The sequence below is a fragment of the Carcharhinus amblyrhynchos genome, chromosome 25, assembly GCF_965287045.1.
Source record: "Carcharhinus amblyrhynchos chromosome 25, sCarAmb.v2.hapA, whole genome shotgun sequence".
In the NCBI taxonomy this organism is placed as follows: Eukaryota; Metazoa; Chordata; class Chondrichthyes; order Carcharhiniformes; family Carcharhinidae; genus Carcharhinus; species Carcharhinus amblyrhynchos.
The window spans coordinates 3,765,966-3,787,776 of NC_137348.1; the positions used below are offsets into that span (position 1 = coordinate 3,765,966).

At 43.2% G+C, this 21,811-nt stretch overlaps 2 protein-coding genes across 2 annotated transcripts in view; one reads left to right on the forward strand and one right to left on the reverse strand.

Moving 5' to 3' along the window:
- Positions 1-4,882: 4,882 nt before the first annotated feature.
- LOC145358434 (palmitoyltransferase ZDHHC12-B-like) lies at positions 4,883-17,881 on the forward strand. The gene is made up of 5 exons (XM_080212512.1): positions 4,883-5,179; positions 7,129-7,265; positions 7,807-7,914; positions 9,179-9,345; positions 15,347-17,881. The coding sequence occupies exons 1-5, from the start codon at positions 5,083-5,085 to the stop codon at positions 15,660-15,662; spliced, it is 825 nt and encodes a 274-aa protein (XP_080068638.1). The 5' UTR covers positions 4,883-5,082; the 3' UTR covers positions 15,663-17,881.
- A 3,226-nt stretch (positions 17,882-21,107) lies between these two features.
- Positions 21,108-21,811, reverse strand: part of LOC145358433 (serine/threonine-protein kinase N2-like) — a 67,793-nt gene continuing 67,089 nt past the window's right edge. Inside the window, exon 22 of the mRNA XM_080212511.1 lies at positions 21,108-21,732. Within this exon, the coding sequence (XP_080068637.1) occupies positions 21,532-21,732 (201 nt within the window). The 3' untranslated portion in view covers positions 21,108-21,531. The remainder of the gene's footprint in view (positions 21,733-21,811) is intronic.

Sequence of the window (21,811 nt, forward strand, 5' to 3'; positions counted from 1 at the left end):
TCATTGCATTGTCTTTAAAAATGCAACGTGTACATCTGTGTATATAATGCCCTGACATTCCAAACAGTTTCCACCAAACTGCTATCCTAGTTCCCAGGCAATTTCCATAGAGTCCCACCGGAGTTACAGCAGGAATCTGAAGGGTTGGAGAATGATCCATGCTTCAGTGGATGTCTTTGTTCACGGAGTGAATACAGGGGGTCAGGGGCTGAACTCAGAGTCAAGGAGCGCAGCTGAGTTGTGGCCACCTGGTTCAGGCGAAAGCCTGGAGGGGTTTATATATGTCCCTCATTGTGAGCAACTAACTCTAACCTGGCTCTGGATGTTACTACTGATAACAATTGTACATTGAGACTTTGAAGGGAGATGGCCACATGAACACAGTTGTTCCTCGATAGCAGAGTAGGGTTAGGGTCTATTTGGTGGGAACAGGAGACAGAAACTAAAAGCAGGAGTAGAGCATTCAGCCCTTCGACCCTGCCCCGCCATTCATCTTGATCATGGCTGATTATCAAATTCAATCCGTCCTCCCATTTCCCTTGATCCCTTTAGTCCCAAGAGCTAAATCTAATTTCTTCTTGAAATCAGACGAACCCCTGATGGAGGTTTATAAAATGTTGAGAGGGATAGGGTGGATTCTCGGAGGCTATTTCCCAGGGCTGAAATGGTTGCTATGAGAGGACACAGGTTTAAGGTGCTGGGGAGCAGGTACAGAGGAGTTGTCAGGGGTAAGTTTTTCACTCAGGGGGTGGTGAGTGAGTGGAATCAGCTGCCGTCGGTGGTGGTGGAGGCGAACTCGCTGGGGTCTTTTAAAAGACTTCTGGATGAGTATATGGGATCTAATGGGATTGGGAGTTACAGATAGTTCTATTGCTTGGTCGGTATAGATGTGATGGCGCAACTTGTGGGCCGAAGGGCCTGTTTGTGCTGTAGTGTTCTATGTTTTTGGCCTCAACTACTTTCTGTGGGAGTGAATTCCAACATTCACCACCCTCTGGGGGAAGAAATTTCTCCTCACCTCAGTTCTAAAAGGTTTACCTTTTTTATCCTCAAACTATGGCCCCTAGCTCTGGACTCCCCCACTATTCGGAACATTCTTTCAACCCTGTCTAATCCTGTTAGAATTTTATAAGTTTCTCTGAGATCCCCTCTCGCTCTTCTAAATTTAAGTGAATATAATCCTAACTGACTTTCCTCAGACCTGCCATCTCAGGAAACAGCCTGGTAAACCTTGGCTGCACTCCCTCTACTGCATGGACATCCTTCCTCAAATAAGGACACCAAAACTGCGCACAATACTCCAGGTGTGGCCTCCCCAGTGCCCTATACAGTTGCAGCAAAATATCCCTATCCCAAACTCTGCAGTGAATTAATGTCATGTGCTCCCTCTGACATTCTTTTCCATCATTTTAATGGACACATCAATGGTTGACCTATAAGGCCCTGGTGAGTAAAGATACAGGGATTATCAGTGACAGACTGTGAGTCTCCAGTTCTGCTGCTGTGAATAGAGATTTGGGTGAGCACCAAATTCTCTGTTCCTCTTGGCAGCAGTGGTGACATTGGAGAATTCCAGTCAGATTATCACTCTCAGACCCATTGCGGTCTGTATTGGGATCTCTTTAATTTTATATTGCACATTTCATTCAAATAATATTTTGGACTACTGTTTGAATAATTTGAAACATGATTGATGTGTGGTGAGTGCAGCGTGGCCTGGGAGGATTAAGTGACTTTGAACCTACTGTTCACAAAACTCTCCCTCATTGTGGGGGGCAGGGGTTCCTGATTACAGGTCTGGTTCTTTTGTAGACTCACTGGTAGAGACTGATCACTGTGATTAGTTGACAACTCAATTTTAATATGCTGCCTGACACATGAGGAGTTCTGGTGTTTTCTGTTTTAATTTTTAAGAAATGCTGACAGGATCCCTTACAGTTCAGCTTTAATAAAAGCAAATTACTGCAAATGCTGGAATCAGAAAATGCTGGGAAATCCCAACAGGTCCAACAGCATCCATGGAGAAAGAATAGAGCAACATTGAGCCTGGATGACTTGAGTGAGCAGCATAGTTAGCTTCCTTACAGCACCAGGGTCCCAGGTTTGATTCCAGCCTTGGATGACTACCCATGTAGATGTGCAATCCATGCACATTCTTTCTGTGTCTGCATGGGTTTCCTCTGGATGCTCCGGTTTCCTCCCAGTCTGAAAGATGTGCTGGTTAGGTGAATTGGCTGTACTAGATTACCCCCGAGTGTCCAAAGATAAGAACATAAGAAATAGGAGCAGGAGTAGGCCATCTAGCCCTTCGAGCCTGCCCCACCATTCAAAAAGATCATGGCTGATCTGAAGTGGATCAGTTCCACTTTCCCGCTTTCTCCCCATAACCCTTAATTCCCTTGTCTATCAGAAACCTATCTACCCGTGACTTAAATATATTTAGCGAGGCAGCCTCCACCACTTTAACGGGCAGAGAATTCCAGAGATTCACCACTCTTTGAGTGAAGAGGTTCCTCCTCAACTCTGATCTAAACTGCCCCCCCCCCCCCCCTTTTCTTGAGGCTGTGCCCTCTAGTCCTGCTATCCTTTCTAAGCGGGAAGAATGTCTCTACCTCTACCCTATCCATCCCCTTCATTATCTTATACGACTCTATAAGATTCCCCCTCAGCCTTCTAAACTCCAACGAGTACAGACCCAGTCTATTTAGTCTCTCTTCATAGGCCAACCCCCTCATCTCCAGTATCAGCCTAGTGAACCTCCTCTGCACTCCCTCCAAGGCCAATATATCCTTGTGCAAGTGTGGCGACCAAAACTGCACACAGTACTCCAGCTGTGGCCTCACCAGTACCCTGCACAATTGCAGCAAGACCTCCCTGCTTTTATATTCTATCCCCCTCGCTATAAAGGCCAGCATCCCATTCGCCTTCCTGATCACCTGCTGCAGTTGCAGACTGGGTTTTTGCGACTCATGCACAAGGACCCCCAGGTCCCTCTGCACCGTAGTATGCTGCAGCTTTTCGCCCTTTAAATAGTAATCCCTCCTACTATTATTTCTGCCAAAGTGGATAACCTCACACTTGCTAACATTGTACTCCATCTGCCAGGTCCTCGCCCACTCACTCAGCCTATCCAGATCCCTCTGCAGACTTTCCACACCGTCCACACAATTTGCTTTTCCACTCATCTTCGTGTCATCAGCAAATTTCATCACCCTACACTCAGCCCCCTCCTCCAAATCATCTATATAAATGGTAAACAGTTGAGGCCCAGCACCGATCCCTGCGGCACTCCACTAGTCACCAACTGCCAACCAGAATAGCACCCATTGATACCAACTCTTTGCTTCCTATTAGACAGCCAATTGTCTATCCATGCTAACACCTTATCCCCAACTCTGTGCACCCTAACCTTCTGTAGCAACCTTTTGTGAGGCACCTTATCAAACGCCTTTTGGAAATCTAAAAACACCACATCCACCGGTTCCCCTCTATCTACCGCACTAGTCACATCCTCATAGAAATCCAATAAATTCGTCAAACACAACTTCCCCTTAATCCGTGTTGTGTCTGCTCGGTCAAACCATTCTTTTCTAGGTACCTATTTCTTCTTTGATGATGGATTCTAGCATTTTTCCAATTACAGACGTTAAACTAACCGGCCTATAATTCCCTGCCTTTTGTCTGCTACCTTTATTAAACAGCGGCGTAACATTAGCCGTTTTTCAATCTTCCGGCACTTCCCCGGAGTCCAGCGAATTTTGATAAATAATTACTAAGGCAACCACTATCACCTCTGCCATTTCTTTCAGAACCCTGGGATGCATTTCATCCGGTCCTGGGGACTTGTCCACCTTCAGTCCCATTAGTCTATCAAGCACTACCTCTCTAGTGATAGTAATCACATTTAGGCCCTCATCTCCTACCATCCTTCTCTCTTTAATATCCGGCAAACAATTTGTGTCCTCCTCTGTGAAGACCGAGGCAAAAAACTTATTTAAAGCCTCAGCCATTTCTTCATCGCCCACTGCTAAATCCCCGCTCTCATCCTCCAAGGGTCCAACATTCACTCTAGCCAGTCTCTTCTTCTTTATATATTTGTAAAAACTTTTACTGTCATTTTTTATATTTAGAGCTAGATTAGCTTCATACTCTATCTTTCCTTTCTTGATGTGTAGGTTAGGGCAATTAATGGGGTAAATGTTTGGGGTTAAAGGAATAGGGCCTGGATAAGATGCTCTGTTGGAGTAATGGTGCAGACTCAACAAGCCAAATGGCCTCCCCAGCATCTATCCTGTCCAGCCCCCTCAGAAACTTATATCTTTCAATAAGTTGACGAAGCACAGTGGTTAACACTGCTGCCTCACAGTTCAGGGACCTGGGTTTGATTCCCGGCTTGGGTCACTATCTATGTGGAGTCTGCACATTCTCCCTGTGTCTGCGTGGGTTTCCTCTGGTTTGCTCCCACAATATGAAACATGTGTGGATTAGGTGGATTGGCTGTGCTAAAGTGCTCTTTAACGTCAGGGGGACTAGTTAGGATAAATGGCTGGGGTAGTGGGGATAGGGCCTGGGTGGGATTGTGTTGGTGTAGATTTGATGGGCTGAATGGCCTCCTTCTGCATTGTAGGATTCTAAGATAATGTCAAGCCTGCAGCAATTTTTTTTTAATCCTAGTACTAGCATTTGATTTCTTTCTGTGATAAAACACTTGTTTTTTTGGGTTGGATATAAATAGTCATTGATCCAAGTTTCCCAATTATTTCTCAAGCTCCAGATCCCACATCCAGTCCTGGGTTTGAGTCCAGCCAGCTCCGAGTTGCTGGCCAATCAGAGCGCGGTTTGCTGCTGTCAGCTCCTAGCTGCTGTCCAATCAGAGGGCGGTTTGCTGTTGCCCCGGGCGATGGGCGGCTGCTGGCGCCGGGCCGGGGCTTCGCTCCCGAGTTTCCGATTCTTTCTCCCTCCGCCGGAGCGGGGAGGGGGAGCGGCGGCGGCGGCGAGCGAGGCGGTAAAGAAGGCAGAGGCCGCGGGGTGGTGCTGGTGGCAGCGGCGGCCGCTGCAGCGGCGAGGACCGCGGCTTCGGGAATGTTCCGGAATGTTCTGTCGGCCGGCTTCCTGATCCGGGTCTCTCACTCGGTGTTGACGTGGGCGGTGACGTTGGTTCTCTTCCTGTTTGAAACGGGTGAGGTCATGTCTGGACTGAACCATCTTCCCGTGAGGGAGGGGAGTCAGGCCAGAGACACAGAATGGGGATCACAGAGCACAGCCAGAGTCGGGGAACATCAGTATTGAGAAATATAATATTTATACAATTATTAGCGCACAAATTAGCGTAATTAGTATTTTTATGGGCAGTTCTATTTTTCTGAGGATTTATGTTCTTCCCTTTGATAAAATGGTAGATCCTGTGAAGTAACTTGGATTTTTTTTCACAAACATTCCAAAAACCTGAAATCAAACAAAAGGAATTTCACAGTAACTTCATTGCAGTGTTAATGTGAGCCTATTTGTGACACTAATAAATAAACTTTAAACAATGAAGTTACTGTCAAAATCCCCTAGTCGCCACACTCGGGTGCCTGTTTGGGTACACTGAGTGAGAATTTAGCACGGCCAATGCACCCTAACCAGCACGTCTTTCAGACGGTGGGAGGAAGCCAGAGGAAACTCACACAGACACGGGGAGAAAGTGCAAACTCCACACAGACAGTGACCCAAGCTGGGAATCAAACCCGGGTCCCTGGCGCTGTGAGGCAGCAGCGCTAACCACTGTGCTGCCGCGCCACCCCATTCCATTTCTCTCTCCAAAGATGCTCCTTTCCTACGCCAACTGGAAAGCAAAAATACTCATTAACCGGTTGGGTGTTATTTACCTGTCAGCCAAAAATTTCCCATGTTAACATTTTTATGCAAAAAGAAATGTTCAAAGAAAATGACTGTGTGCTTAGTAGGGTAAATAAGTAGGATTATGGGGATTGTGGCTGGTTCAGACTTGATGGGCTGAATGGTCTCCTTCTGCACTGTAGGGATTCTATGAAGCACAGCGAGAGGTTATTCAGCTCAGCTGGACCATGCTTATGTTTATGCTACACACAATCCTCCTCCCATTCTTACAGTCCCACTTCACCTCGCCTTGTCAGCAGAAGCGTCTATTCCTTTCACCCACATCCAGCTTCCCCTTAAATATTAACCTTTCCATGTGATTGTAGATTTCAAATCCTGATCACTCTCGGGTTAAAGAATTTTCACCTGAGTTCCTTTACGGGATTTAATAGTCTCCATCTTAGCTTTATTGTCTCTATATTTGGCCTCCCTTGTAAGTGGATATATTTTCCATTAGCCAAAAGTATTTTCTGTCACTTGACAGAGAAGGATGCGGAACAGTTGCAGCGGTAAAATTCTGAATGTTTACAAAGCACAGGATTTAAAGCAACATGGCACATCTTTCTAAAGTAAAAAAGTTAATTTATATAGTGCCTTTCATTATCTCAATTGAAGATAAAAGATCTCATGGCAAAACTTTAAAGAATTGCTGGGGTGTTCTGGACAGGACTTAAGTCTTCAACTCATGTCACTAAAACAGCTGAACTGATCATTATCACTGCTGCTGTTTGTGGCTGTTTGCCTGCTGTGTTTCCTACAAAACAACGGTGACTAGGAGTAGTTCAGTTGTTGTAAAACACTTAATCTCCTGTATTGGTTGCAAGGTGTAGTGTAAGTGCATCTCTTTATTTGATTTGATTTATTATTGTCACATATTGGTATATCGTGAAAAGTATTGTTTCTTGCACGCTATATAGACAAAGCATACTATTCATAGAGAATGAAAGGAGAAAGTGCAGAATGTAGTGTTTTAGTCATAGCTAGGGTGTAGAGAAAGATCAACTTAGTGCAAAGTGGGCCCATTCAAAAATCTGATGGCAACAGGAAAGAAGCTGTTCTTGAGTCAATCAGTACATGACCTCAGACTTTTGTATCTTTTTCACGAAAGAAGGTGGAAGAGACAATGTCCAGGGTGTGTGGGGTCCTTAATTACGCTAGCTTCTTTTCTGAGGCAGTGGGAAGTGTAGTTGGAGTCAATGGATGGAGGCTGGTTTGAGTGATGACTGTTATTGTTACTGTTTGTTGCAGATTTGAGGCAGAGTGTGAAGGATGGTGAATTCCTCCAGCCAGTCATCTTTGTGCTGCTAGTTTTCTGTTCGATGCTGCTGTACTTTGTCACCTCCCTCATGGACCCAGGATATGTCACATTTGACGATGAACTAAAGGTAAAACAACCTCTGTCCAACATCAATTGTCAGTGATAGGCAAGGCTGCATTATTCCTCAGAAAAAATACTGGTACAGATTAGTGGAAATTACAACACAGAAACAGCTATACAACCCAACTGATCCACACGGGCATTCTCCCATCCTTCTTCAACTCATCCTATCAGCATATGCTTCTATTCATCTCTTTTTTTTCCATGGGTGGCACAATGGCACAGTGCTTTGCACTGCAGTCTCACAGTGCCAGGGACCCAGATTCAATTCTGGCTTGGGACACTGTCTGTATGGAGTCGGCGCATTCTCCCAATGCCTGCATGGGTTTCCTCCGGCTGCTGTTTTAAAACTTTGACTAAACTTTAAACTTCACATACTTAACAAGTTTTCCTTTAACTACGTGAGGCTGTTTGCCTCAATTAGCCCCTGAGGTAGAGAATCCAGTGATGCTTGTTTAAGGTGAAAATATATTTAAAAAATGAAGCAAAATGCTCAGAATGTTATTTTGACTTTTCCATTTCCTGTCCTTTTTGCTGGTTGTTCCCAGGGCCGGGGTGCTCGGTCGAGTTGGGATGTCGGGGACGAGAAAGAGCAGATGCTGCCCGTGGTGAAGAAAGCACACAGACTGAGACGCTGTGGATTCTGCATGGTCCAGGTGGGGCTCCTTTCTTTTATTTCCAGAAAGGAAAGATGTGCATTTCTATAGTCTTGGTCATCTGGACTCGAAACATCAGCTCTTTCCTCACAGATGCTGCTGGACCTGCAGAGATTTTCCAGCATTTTCTCTCTTGGTTTCAGTGACCCAGATGTGTTTTTCTGACAATCGGCAATGTTGTACTGTGTTTAGTATGGATAGATAGGTATGGGTATAACATGGTCCTAATTTAACACTGATGAATCATTAGTTTGTATCTTCCTCCCAGACACTGAGTAACCAGCTGAGAATCTCCAGCAATTCCTGTTTACGTTTCAAATTTACAGTATCCCCATTTCGTGGTAAATTTGATTAATTTCTAGTTGCCAACATGAGATTTAACCTTTCGACCTCAGGTTTACCAGAACCAGACAGAAACATTTGAGTAATGGAAACACTACATTGGAGGCCGATTGTTGCAGAACGGTTGATTGGAGCAGGATTGCATTTATATAGCGCCTTTAATGTAGTGAAACATCCCAAGATGCCTCTCAGGATTGCAAAGCTGTTTAAAAAAGCAATGAGTTAACAAAGTGAGCATTAGTCCTAAAGAGAGTGAGTCTGGGGAATTGCACAGTAAGTAGTCTCAACACCAGGTTAAAGTCCAACAGATTTATTTGGTAGCACGAGCTTTCGGAGCACTGCTCTTTCATCAGGTGAGTGGCCGGATGAAGGAGCAGTGCTCCGAAAGCTCGTGCTACCAAATAAACCTGTTGGATTGTATTCTGGTGTTGTGAGACTACTTACTGTGTGCCCATCTCAGTCCAACACCGGCAACTCCACATCTGGGGAATTGATAGTGGAAAATAAGGAGATGGCAGATTTTGCATCAATCTTCGATATAGAGGATACAAGTCACATCCCAGATATAGTTATAAATCAGAAAATGCAAGGGAGGGAGGAACTCAGGAAAATTACAGTCACCAGAGAAGTGATACTGAGCAAGTCCACAGGTCCTAATGGATTTCATCCTGGGATCTTAGAGGAAGTGGCTAGTGAGATAGTGATGCAGTGATTTTCATTTTCCAAAATTGCCTGGATTTGGGGAAGATCCCATTAGATTGTGAAAGAACGAATGTATCTCCTTTACTCAAAAAGGGAGATAGAAAATAGGAAACTATGGGCCAATTAGCTTAACATCTGTCATAGGGGAAATCTTAGGAGTTATTATTGAACATATTGTTATCGCAGCGCAAGATGTCACCGGTTTCTTTTGTTCCAGCAGCAGCCCATGCGTTCTAAGCACTGCCAATCCTGTCAGCATTGTGTACGTCGATATGACCACCATTGTCCTTGGATTGAGAACTGCGTGGGAGAGAGGAATCATCGGTTCTTTGTGCTCTACCTGACAATGCAGCTCGCTGTCCTGCTCTGGGCTTTCCACATTGCATGGTAAGGGCCTTTAGCAGAACCACATGGAACAAGCTCATAAAGTGGGTGGGTTTTGTTGCATTAGAGAGAGGGGCAGCCTGAGATATCACTTACAATTCTTCCCTTTGATAAGGACATGGCAGATTATAAACGGCAAGTTATTCCAAATCCCAGAAAGGAAAATGACTTCAACTGTATTTTTAGCAATTGAGTGAAATGTGAGGAAAGGTTTGAAATCCAGAGAATGGTGTCCCAGATGTTTTGTAATGATTTTGAAGAAAATGTTTCCAAACAATAAAATAAACAACAAGAAAGTAAATTTGAACTGCATTTAACTAAGACAATGGTTATACACACACATCATTAATTTGACATAGTTCCAATCTTTACTTCTCTTCCTTTAGAGCTAATTCTCCCAGAATGTTCCAAAACACCTTAGTTTAAAGTTTATTTATGAGTCACAAGTAGGCTTACATTTACACTGCAATGAAGTTACTGTGAAAATTCCCTAGTCACCACACTCCAGTGCCTATTCGGTCACACTAAGGCCAGTGCACTTAACCAGCATGTCTTTCAGACTATGGGAGGAAACTGGAGCACTGGAGGAAACCCACACAGACATGGGGAGAATGTGCAGACTCTGCACAGACAATGACCCAAGCCAGGAATCGAACCCAGGTCCCTGCTGTTGTGAGGCAGCGGTGCTAACCGTGTGCCACTGTGCTGTTTATAAAAACTATAAAAATCCAGTAACAGTTATTTTTCTTTGGGATTGCTTCTGAGATAGACCAAACAATTTGCTTTTCAAGACAGACAGGCTTTGTCCAGAGACGCTGCTTACTGGAAGTTAAGCCACAAGTCTTGCAGTTGGCTGAGTATAATACAGTAAGAAGTCTCACAACACCAGGTTAAAGTCCAACAGGTTTATTTGATAGCAAAAGCCACTAGCTTTTGGAGCGCTCCTTTGTCAGGTAACTGGGAGTTCTGTTCACAAACAGGGCATATAAAGACACAAACTCAATTTACAAAATAATGTTTGGAATGCGGGTCTTTACAGGTAATCAAGTTTTAAAGGTACAGACAATGTGAGTGGAGAGAGGGTTCAACACAGGTTAAAGAGATGTGTATTGTCTCTAGCCAGGACAGTTAGTGAGATTTTGCAAGCCCAGGCAAGTCGTGGGGGGTTACAGATAGTGTGGCATGAACCCAAGATCCCAGTTGAGGCCATCCTCGCGGGTACGGAACTTGGCTCTCAGTCGCTGCTCAGTGACTGTGCGCTGTCGTGTGTTGTGAAGGCCACTTTGCAGAACACTTACTTGAAGATCACGAGGCTGAATGCCCGTGACTGCTGAAGTGTTCTCCAACAGGAAGAGAGCACCCTTGCCTGGTGATTGTCGAACGGTGTTCATTCATCCATTGTAGTAGCGTCTGCATGGTCTCCCCAATGTACCATGCCTTGGGACATCCTTTCCTGCAGAGCATCAGGTAGACAATGTTGGCCGAGTTGCAAAAGTATGTACCTGCTGGATGGTGTAATCATGTGAGATGATGGCATCCGTGTCGATGATCCGGCATGTCTTGCAGAGGTTGCAGTGACAGGGTTGTGTGATGTCGTGGTCACTGTTCTCCTGAAGGCTGGGTAGTTTGCTGCGGACAATGGTCTGTTTGGGGTTGTGCAGTTGTTTGAAGGCAAGAAGTGAGGGTGTGGGGATGGCCTTGGTGAGATGTTCATCTTCATCAATGACATGTTGAAGGCTGCGGAGGAGATGTCGTAGCTTCTCTGCTGCGGGGAAGTACTGGACAATGAAGGGTACTCTGTCCGTGTCCGTGTTTGTCTTCTGAGGAGGTTGATGTGGTTTTTTGCTGTGGCGCTTCGGGAACTGTTGATCGATGAGCTGAACGCCATGTCCTGTTCTTGTGAGGGCATCTTTCGGTGTCTAGAAGTATCTGATGCGAGCCTCCTCATCAGAGCAGATCCTGTGTATGCAGGGCTTGTCCGTAGGGGATGGTTTCTTTAACGTGTTTAGGGTGGAAGCTGGAGAAGTGGAGCATCGAGAGGTTATCTGTGGGCTTTCAGTACAGTGAGGTGCTGAGGTGACCGTCCTTAATGGAGTTGCCTGTGTCCAAGAATGCAACCGATTTGGAGAGTAGTCCGTGGTGCGTCTGATGGTGGGATGAACATAAGAACATAAGAACATAAGAAATAGGAGCAGGAGTAGGCCATCTAGCCCTTCGAGCCTGCCCCGCCATTCAATAAGATCATGGCTGATCTGTCGTGGCTCAGTTCCACTTTCCCGCCCTCTCCCCATAACCCTTAATCCCCTCTCTTATCAAGAACCCATCAACCCGCTTCTTAAAAATATTTAGCGAGGCAGCCTCCACCACTTCAACGGGCAGAGAATTCCAGAGATTCACCACCCTTTGAGTGAAGAAGTTCCTCCTCAACTCCGTTCTAAACCGCCTCCCCTTTATCTTGAGGCTGTGCCCCCTAGTCCTACTGTCTTTTTTGAGCGGGAAGAGTCTCTCCACCTCTATCCTATCCATCCCATTCATCATCTTATACGTCTCAATGAGATCTCCCCTCATTCTTCTAAACTCTAACGAGTACAAGCCTAGTTTATTCAGCCTCTCCTCATAGCTCAATCCCCTCAACTCCGGTATCAGCCTAGTAAACCTCCTCTGCACTCCCTCCAGGGCCAAAATATCCTTGCGCAGGTGCGGCGCCCAAAACTGCACACAGTACTCCAGCTGCGGCCTCACCAATGCCCTATACAGCTGCAGCAAGACCTCCCTACTTTTATATTCAATCCCCCTCGCTATGAAGGCCAGCATCCCATTCGCCTTCCTGACCACCTGCTGCACCTGCAAGCTGGGTTTTTGCGACTCATGCACAAGGACCCCGAGGTCCCTCTGCACCGTCGCCTGCTGCAGTTTTTCGCCACATAAGTAATAGTCCTTCCTACCATTCTTTCTACCAAAGTGGACCACCTCACACTTGCCAACATTAAATTCCATTTGCCATTTCCTGGCCCATTCGCCCAGCCTATCTAGATCCTTCTGCAGACTCTCCACACCCTCCGCACAATTTGCCTTTCCCCCAATCTTGGTGTCATCAGCAAATTTCGACACCCTGCACTCGGTTCCCTCCTCCAGATCATCTATATAAATGGAACTTGATGTCTTCATATAATTGTTTCAGTGATTCCAACCATTATTTTCACCATGAGTCCAAAAGAAGAAAATGTCATTGATGTATCTAGTGTATAGCATTGATTGAAGGTCCTGTGTGGTGAAGAGGTCTTGTTCGATCCTGTGCATGAAGATATTGGCATATTGAGGTGCGAATTTGGTCCCCATGGCTGTTCTGTGTGTCTGGATGAAGAACTGATAGTTGAAGACATTGTGGTCCAGGATGAAGCGATGAGTTGTAAAATTGCATCTGGAGATTGGCAGTTGTCGGCGTTGAGTGCTGAGACAGTTGCAGCAATGCTATCGTCGTGAGGGATGCTGATGTAGAGTGCCGAGACAGCCATTGTGATGAGGAGTGTTCTTGGTTCAACTGCTCCATGTGCACCTTCATGACACACGGCAGCGCAGAGACTGATAGCCAAGTTCTGCACACGTGAGGACGGCCTCAACCAGGATCTTGGGTTCATGTCACACTATCTGTAACCCCCACGATTCGCCTGGGCTCGCAAAATCTCACTAACTGTCCTGGCTGGAGACAATACATATTTCTTTAACCTATACTTAACCCTCTCTCCACTCACATTGTCTGTACCTTTAAGACTTGATGATCTGTAATGACTCGCGTTCCAACCATTATTTTGTAAATTGAGTTTATGTCTTTATATGCCCTGTTTGTGAACAGAACTCCCACTCACCTCATGAGGAGCAGTACTCTGAAAGCTAGTGGCTTTTGCTATCAAATAAAACTGTTGGACTTCTTACTGAGTATAATAAACACACACCTGCATACATTTAATCATCTCTGTGTACAGTTTTCCTTTTTGATCTTCCCTTGTTTCATCTAACCTCTTCAGAAGTCAGACTTCATTACCTTAATTTTGTAATTCTAACCTAGAGTGTAGAAAGTACACTCACTCTATGTATCTTTCTTCAGGTCTTGTCTCTTCCTTTGAACCTTTCATTCAAATCTCTTCATGTCCTGTTTCAACTTGCCTTAAGTAAACATCTATTTGCAGCACTAGTTCTATTTAGATTGCCACAAACAACTTACATTTTCCCACTGTTTTTGAAACATAACCAGCAGAAAATATTCCAATTTCCTAGATTTTCTTGATGCTTTCATGTCACTGCTATTTTCCTGACACCTTTCAATATTAAACATCCACCTCACTGGCTGAGATTTCTCTGTTGGACAAAGAAAACAAAGGAACCTAGTGATATATAAGCAGGAGGAGGCTATTCAGCCCATTGAGTCTGTTCTGCTGCCAGGCAGTTAAGGAATGACTGATTATACCTTAACTCCAGCTATCCCCTTCCCTCCTTGATTCTGTAATCCTTAACACGCTCACATGAAAAATCTATCGCTCAGTTTTAACAACTTCACTTGACCTCCAACCTTAAGAGTTTCAGATTTCCATTTTTTTTGTAGATGGAGATGGACTCAGTGGGCCAAATAGCAATAATGACTTGAGTATAGATCATAATCATTGCAATATTAAACCCACTAAACCGATGTCCATGTATCTCTGTTAACAAGTTTAATTTCATTTGTGTGAATTTGGCCATTCTCTCTCTTTATTCTGTCTGTGGACAGCTATTAGCTGGTTTCTGTGGCTATCTTTCATTCTCTCCCCCTGCAGTATAAATATCTCCCACTTTCTATGCCTTTTAGCTTTGACAAAGGGTCATCTGGACCCAGTGTCAGCTGTTTTCTCTCCTTACAGATGCTGCCAGACCTACTGAGATTTTCCAGCATTCTCTCTTTTGGTTTTAGACTTTCACATACCTTTTTTCACATAGCTAATTCCTCATTTATATAAGTTATGCACTCTGCTTCAATAACAGTTTGCATCAGAAAATTTCAAAAACATTCCATCATGTCATGAAAAGCTGTTTCGAATAACCTTCCCTTTAATTTGTTTGAAATTTATATGTGTTCTCTCCTTACAATCCCACTAACCAATGGAAACACAACTAGCACTTAATCAGAGCCCACAATGATATTTAAGGTTTTGTCTTACGAAGCATCTTAAGCTTCTCTGCCAGAGTGAGAGGGCAACTACCCCTAAGTGTAGTTCATAAGCTTTCAACCCCAAAACCATCCTAATCAATTTACCCAGCGACTTTCCCATTGCTTTTTCACTTTTCCTGTAAAGAGACCTCAAAACAATGTACAATTGTCCACGGAATAACCTAACTAAAAGTCTTGCACAGTTCAATGTTAGCCTTCTTGCTTTTGTATTCTAAACCTCTAGGAACTGTTTGCCTTTGTTTTCAGTCTTATTGGTTCACTTATAGGTTTATGAATACACTTTAGGGAAGGAAATCTGCCATGTGACTCCAGATCCACAGCAATGTGGTCTGCACATTCTCCCCATGTCAGTGTTGGTTTCCTCCCACAGTCCAAAGATGTGCGGGTTAGGTTGATTGGATATGCTAAATTGACCCTAGTATCAGGTGGATTAGCAGGGTAAATATGTGGGGTTACAGGAATAGGGCCTGGGTGGGATTGTAGTTAGTAGACTTGATGGGACAAATGGCTCTTTCTGCACTGTAGGGATTCTATGATACTGATTCTATTCTATGAGAATAAGAAATATTTGGATGTGTAAAAAGGCAGCCTTACTGAGTCACTATTATAACTTTGCTCCAAGTAAAAATGAAGGCTGTAATTTGTACAGGGTCATTACTGACAATCAAAAACATTTTTCAGTTGTTGTGGAGGAATCTAAAACTAGAGGCCTCCGATACAAGATAGTCACTAATAAATCTAATAGGGAACCACTGAACCATGGCTTACAGCTGTGTTAATCTTCAATGTTGTTACTCTCAGGTCAGGGTTCCGTACTGAGGCAGCGTGGAAAGACTGGCTCCGGGTTAACACGTTCCTGTTGGTGGCGTTTATAATCATCATCATTTTCACTGTGGTGGTGATGCTGCTGCTTGTCTCACATTTGTACCTGGTGTCCAACAACACCACAACGTGGGAGTTCATGTCTCGCCATCGGATCTCTTACCTGAAACACTGCGGCTCAGAAGAGAACCCGTTTGACCAGGGTATCCTTGGGAATCTTTGGACATTTTTTTGTGTGTATAAGTTAGTGGCATGGGAAAGGATTTATTTTCAAGATGAGGATGAGCTGGTTTAGTAATGGCATGTTTATAACACAGTGACTCTACTCTGCAGTTCTCATCTTGTTTGTGCCTCACCAGGACTGGATTATTTATCAAGGGTGATCTCATAACATCTACATTTTCTCCACGATTCTAAAATGCCAGGCTCAGGAGGTAGTGGAAGATGGTTCCTTTGTCAAGGGCTGAGGGATGGGTGATTGGATATGCTTCACAACCATATAGACAGATGTCCTTCAGAATAAAGGGAAGAGGATTATAAATAGTCCCCCTCTGCTCTTCCCCCTCTTTTGAATCTAAGTTCAGTGAGACCAACTTCTTTCCTAAGGGCAGCAGTGGGGAATATAAAAAGAAGAAAAAGTTATTACCCAGGATCACTGATTTCCAATTTAAGTAAATGCAAAGTAAGAGAAGGGAGTGAGAAAGAGCAGGGAAAAAGTGATCAAGGAATTGTGACCCTGGGGTTATGAAAGAAAGCATCATTATGAAATCATCCTTTGATAATGCTATCAGAGTCTTCAAAGATTAAATATGCACTGATTGCTTATTTACCTAACAAAGTGCACTTTTAATGCAGTAATTTTGATACTTAAATAAAAATAAGAGTAACTTTCTAGATGTTCTGAAACATAAGTCAGCTAATGATTCAATGCACCAAAAAGACAGCAAAATAGTTCACATTATCCTGTTGTGGGAACATCTTTGTGGACAGCTTAACATTTTAAAAATAACAGCAACCACCAAACTTTTTGTAAATTATTTCAATGAAACCTAATGTCTTAATTTATATATTTTTACCCAAATGTACCAAGATCTTTCAGTCTGGCAAATTTATATGCTATGTTCATTTGTGATATTTGAAATGGTGTGGAAGTCAAATTTTGGGTCTTCTGTCAGCTATGGTTTAAGAGGGGAGCTCATGCTTCTCTGAAGGATGCTATTCAGCCCATCATATCTTTTGAAAAGGGTTATCTAATTAGTGCCTACAAAATTTTTCCTTTTTACTATATCTGCTTGCTCCACCGTGTCAGGTAGTGGACTTCAGATTATCATAACACACTCAGCATAAAAAAAAATTCTCATTTTACCTTTTTTTGTCAATTACCTTAAATTGGTGTTCTAGGTTATTGACCTCTGGAAATGCTTTCCCCATCTATAATTTCTGAAAACGCTTCCAAATGTGCATTTCTGTAAAGGCCCTTTACTATTTGAAGGTGCTGTAGAAATGCAGGTTGTTGTTAACATATAGAATACCATGGATCTTTTTGCAACATACTAACTTTGCCTTTCAGAACTGGATTTGTTCCTGTTAGTCATCCACTCCTCTAATGTTAAGAAATGTTGCACTCTTCCCTCAATCTTCTGTGCAAGTAAATGAGTTCACGTAGTTGAGAAAATCTGCATTGAAATCCAGACTAGTGTATTAGGGTCCATCTTTTTAGTGCAGACGCATAAGATCAGAGAAAACTGGTTAGTGCACTTTGCCCAGGAATGAGAAATTGGCATGGCACCAGCAAATGTTTCTCTTTACCTTGGTCATCCCTCAGTTTTAATCCTATTGATTAAATTAGCTTTTGGCATGTTGTAATCAAGCTTGAACACATCCAGTAGGAAATTGGTAAAGTGTGATTATGTGTCTCAAAACGTGTCCCTACACACATGAGTCAAAATAACATTGAGACCTTTGCATCAGCGATATGCATGGTAATAAGTCAGGACCACATTGTTCATAGTAATTTCAAACACTAGGGTGATGGTCACTACCGTTCCACAAGCAGCTGGGTTTAAATATTACTTTAGTCTTGTATTTAAATGACATTGATTCACAAACTAGATTTCCTTTGCCATTATGCACAAGATAGTCTGGGATACAGTTCTATGAGGCTGATACTTAATTGGGACAAGTTCTATGGTACTAGTACCTGATGGCACCAGGTAGCACCATCATCCAGCTCATTTATCTTAAACTTGTCAAATTTAAAGCAAACAGGAAGAAGGGATGACTATAGGGAATATAAATGAAATCATTGCTGATAACACAACAGTACACAGGTTTTTTTTTCATGAATGATACTTCAAGACTTGAGTATGATTTTAAAAACTACTTAAATAGTTTGGTTGAATTCTTACTCAAATATTGGACTTATATTTTTGGACTGGAATCTTGACTAACTTTGCATGATCTCAAATAATGTTCTGGGAAAACATTGATTAAAAAATTCAAATCTTTACTGCAGTTTTGAAAAGTCACTTTTTTTTATATATACTCTATTCACAAATACAGCATTTTGTGGTGAGTAACTAGCAAAATTCACATGGTTCTAACATTAGATGAGGAAATTTTGAACAAATTTATGTAGAAGTCTAGATAATGTCTGCAAGCAATAGCATGTGGACAGAGGAAGAAAAAGTTAAGGATGGACCTTTGGGATGCATTGAAAAAGCATACATGAGAAGCCTTGGCAGCACTCTTGGCTGTGATTCGGGCACAAGTGAACTAGGGGTGTGCAAAAGTTCTAGGTGGAGAGATAAGAACATAGAGAGGTCAGTGGTGACAGCTGATATGTCAAGGATGATGATAAGGAAGAGGCCACAGTGTAAACATTATGCTTCACATCTTGATTATCCTTCCTGCCACTGGCAGTTGGTAGTAGCTATCAGTAGATTTATAAAGTAGAGCTGGAGTGCAGCCAATTGAGATTATTTCAGTTGAAGACAGAAAAGTTTAAACTATTCAAAAATATGAAGAAATAAGATGTTGGGTGGTTCTTTTCCCAAAAGCAGTGAATCTCAAACATGTTCCTGGCTAACATGGTTGGTATTAACTATCTGCCTTCAATATGGCACTGGACTGGTTCTCAAATGGTGTAGAAACCACATCAAAATTATTTTTATAGCTAACACCTGGTCTGGTTTCAATTGCTTGAGGGGTCAAATATTTTCCAGAGTGATTTTTCCTCTTACTGCCCTTGACTTTTATGTATGGTGTCGAAATTTGTTGATGACACCAAGATTGGTGGAACAGCAAATTGCGCGGAGGGTGTGGAAAGTCTGCAGAAGGATCTAGATAGGCTGGGCGAATGGGCCAGGAACTGGCAAATGGAATTTAATGTTGGCAAGTGCGAGGTGGTCCACTTTGGTAGGAATAATGGTAGGAAGGATTATTACTTACGTGGCGAAAAACTGCAGCAGGTGACGGTGCAGAGGGACCTCGGGGTCCTTGTGCATGAGTCGCAAAAACCCAGCCTGCAGGTGCAGCAGGTGGTCAGGAAGGCAAATGGGATGCTGGCCTTCATAGGGAGGGGGATTGAATATAAAAGTAGGGAGGTCTTGCTGCGGCTGTATAGGGCATTGGTGAGGCCACAGCTGGAGTACTGTGTGCAGTTTTGGGTGCCGTACTTACGCAAGGATATTTTGGCCTTGGAGGGAGCGCAGAGGAGGTTTACTAGGCTGATGCCGGAGTTGAGGGGGTTGAGCTATGAGGAGAGGCTGAATAAACTAGGCTTGTACTCGTTAGAGTTTAGAAGAATGAGGGGAGATCTCATTGAGACATATAAGATGATGAATGGGATGGATAGGATAGAGGTGGAAAGACTCTTCCTGCTCAGAAAGGACAGTAGGACTAGGGGGCACAGCCTCAAGATAAAGGGGGGGGGTGCGGTTTAGAACAGAGTTGAGGAAGAACTTCTTCACTCAAAGGGTGGTGAATGTCTGGAATTCTCTGCCCATTGAAGTGGTGGAGGCTATCTCGTTAAACATTTTTAAGACGCGGGTTGATGAGTTTTTGATGAGGGGGGATTAAGGGTTATGGGGAGAGGGCGGGAATGTGGAACTGAGCCACGACAGATCAGCCATGATCTTATTGAATGGCGGGGCAGGCTCGAAGGACTAGATGGCCTACTCCTGCTCCTATTTCTTATGTTCTTTTCTGTGAAGAACCAATGCAGCTGCAGGCAATTGCTATTTGCAAATCTATGGATTAAACGGTAACTCAGAATGCCTGGTTAATTCTCTTTAATTTTACAGTAGTGAAGTTAACACAAAATACAAGTCATAAATTACAATATAAACAATGCTGTGCTTTTGACATGAACCAAGTTCCTGACAATCGCCTTAGTATTTTTCTAATAAAATTTTTCTTTAATATATTTATAAAGTACTTGTTCAAACACCTAGCTAGATATTTTCCTTCATAATAAAGCAATTCTGGTTTTCAGAATGACATGTTCTTAAATTCTTTGGCAGAGTCAAGTAGTTCCACTCTTTCACCATCCCTTGGACTGCATGTCACCTATGGCTAGGTGAGGCTAACTGCCTCCCAAGCCTTTGGCAATGGGACCGTTTAACAGCAACCCAAAGCGAATCGGATCCAGTTTTCTTTGCTTCCCCAGAAAGTACTGAGCCTTCCACTTGCAGTTGATCAAGATCAGAAAATGCAAATATAGGGGAAGCTTGAGATCACATCCTTCATTGTCACACCTTCATCTTGTCACTTAATATCAGTACTTCTAACCTTTGTCAACTTTTTAAATGCATTTATGAACTAAATAAAAGCAAGATAATGACAAAGATAAGTGCAATAGATTTAAAAAAGGACTTGTAACCCCCACAAATCTGAGATATATGAACATATTCAGCAGGAACTTGAATTGGTGTTTGACATTTGAATGGATGCAATTCCTGGAATTAATAGTGCTGCTGTGGAGATGAGCCAGGCAAATTCCACACAGGTGGAATACAAAAGGGAAAGGTTAGAGCACATGTAAGCCACATGTACACACTGAATTGTCCTTACAGCATCCACAGAAATCTGGGTGCAGCTCCCTAACCTGTCTTCTCCACTCAGGAAGATGACATGCAAAAAAGACAAACAAAACAAAATTGTCATCCCAAAGCAAGTTAAAAGGCAACGGAATACATCCAGAGTGAAAATAATAAAAAAAAAGGCAGAATGTACTTTGCTGGTGGGGATGGGAGGAATGAACTATTTAACCTCCAAATTCGACAAAAAAAAAAGTGAATGTGAAATTTTACTGTGGTAATAAGACGATCAGTTTGTCCCAATTCACATCCAAATTTGCTTGCAATCAGTCCTCATAGCATGACACTACATGGAGGGGAGAAAATTGATGGGGCCAGCCTCCTCCAAAGGATAATCATCTCCTCTATCCCTAATCACAGAATAGCGATGCTGGCAGCTTTAGGAAATGAATGGTTGGATGAGGTAGTGGTGAGGGGTGGGGGTGGGGGTGGGAGGGGGGGGGGGAAGGAGTGGGGGCAGGGGGAGAGAGAAGAGGAGGGGCGGGGAAAGAGAAGAGGAGGAGGGGGGGTATTACCATAATCACTTTCCAAACAAAGATAAAAACGGTGGAAAAGTGCTCAAAAAGGAGAAACTTCCCACTCAAAATGGGAATTCCTATACAGCAGGAGGCCAGTGATGGATTTGCTTTTTCAAACACTAACAGTGTACATCTGAATAAAAAACCCTGACCAGCAACTCCGGTCTTGAATTTAACATTATGATTTTAGTTCCTTCATCCCAATACAAGTGCACTTGTTGCCATGGGAGCTCACCTTCTTAATGCTATAGTGTATAGTTCATTACCAAACTGATGACTAATTGCATCAATTCTCTGTAATGATTAAGATTTACACATTGATCTAGAAAAGAAATTAAAACGCATTCACAGAATGAAACTCAGGGGTCTAGTGTCCTGGTCACCTTGGAAATTAAACATCAACACTCAAGTTACCATAGAAGGAGTGAACAGCAAATGTTCCAAACATTGCAGCCAAAAGCCCTTCACATTTGCCCTCTAGCAGCATTTGGCATTCTCACAAGTTGTGACATGACACCATATTCAAGCCCAAATGTCAGTCACCTTGTTAAGGATCAGCCGCATAGTCAAACCCTTCAAACATTGCTTGTTCCTGTGCAGTTAGTGGCCGGAAGTCACAAAATGGTGAAAGGATTGGTCTCTGAGATGTGAACTCTTCATCAAAGTTCTGGACGTCAGATGGGCTGTTTAATTTTGGGACAAGTGGTGGTTTTGCTCTTCGAGCTAACAGGGCTTCCCAGTCCACTTCCTGTGGAATAAAGTTACAGATCAGGTTATCGAGGTGTAAGTTGAAAATATTTAAATATAAAATGAAAACTACACAAATT

What these genes read in the sequence shown, in the direction of transcription:
- LOC145358434 (XM_080212512.1), top strand. Translation starts at nt 5,083, where the DNA reads ATGTTCCGGAATGTTCTGTCGGCCGGCTTCCTGATCCGGGTCTCTCAC. An exon ending in TCTCTTCCTGTTTGAAACGG is followed by an intron (nt 5,180 to 7,128) that starts GTGAGGTCATGT and finishes TGTTTGTTGCAG; the next exon opens with ATTTGAGGCAGAGTGTGAAG. An exon ending in CATTTGACGATGAACTAAAG is followed by an intron (nt 7,266 to 7,806) that starts GTAAAACAACCT and finishes GGTTGTTCCCAG; the next exon opens with GGCCGGGGTGCTCGGTCGAG.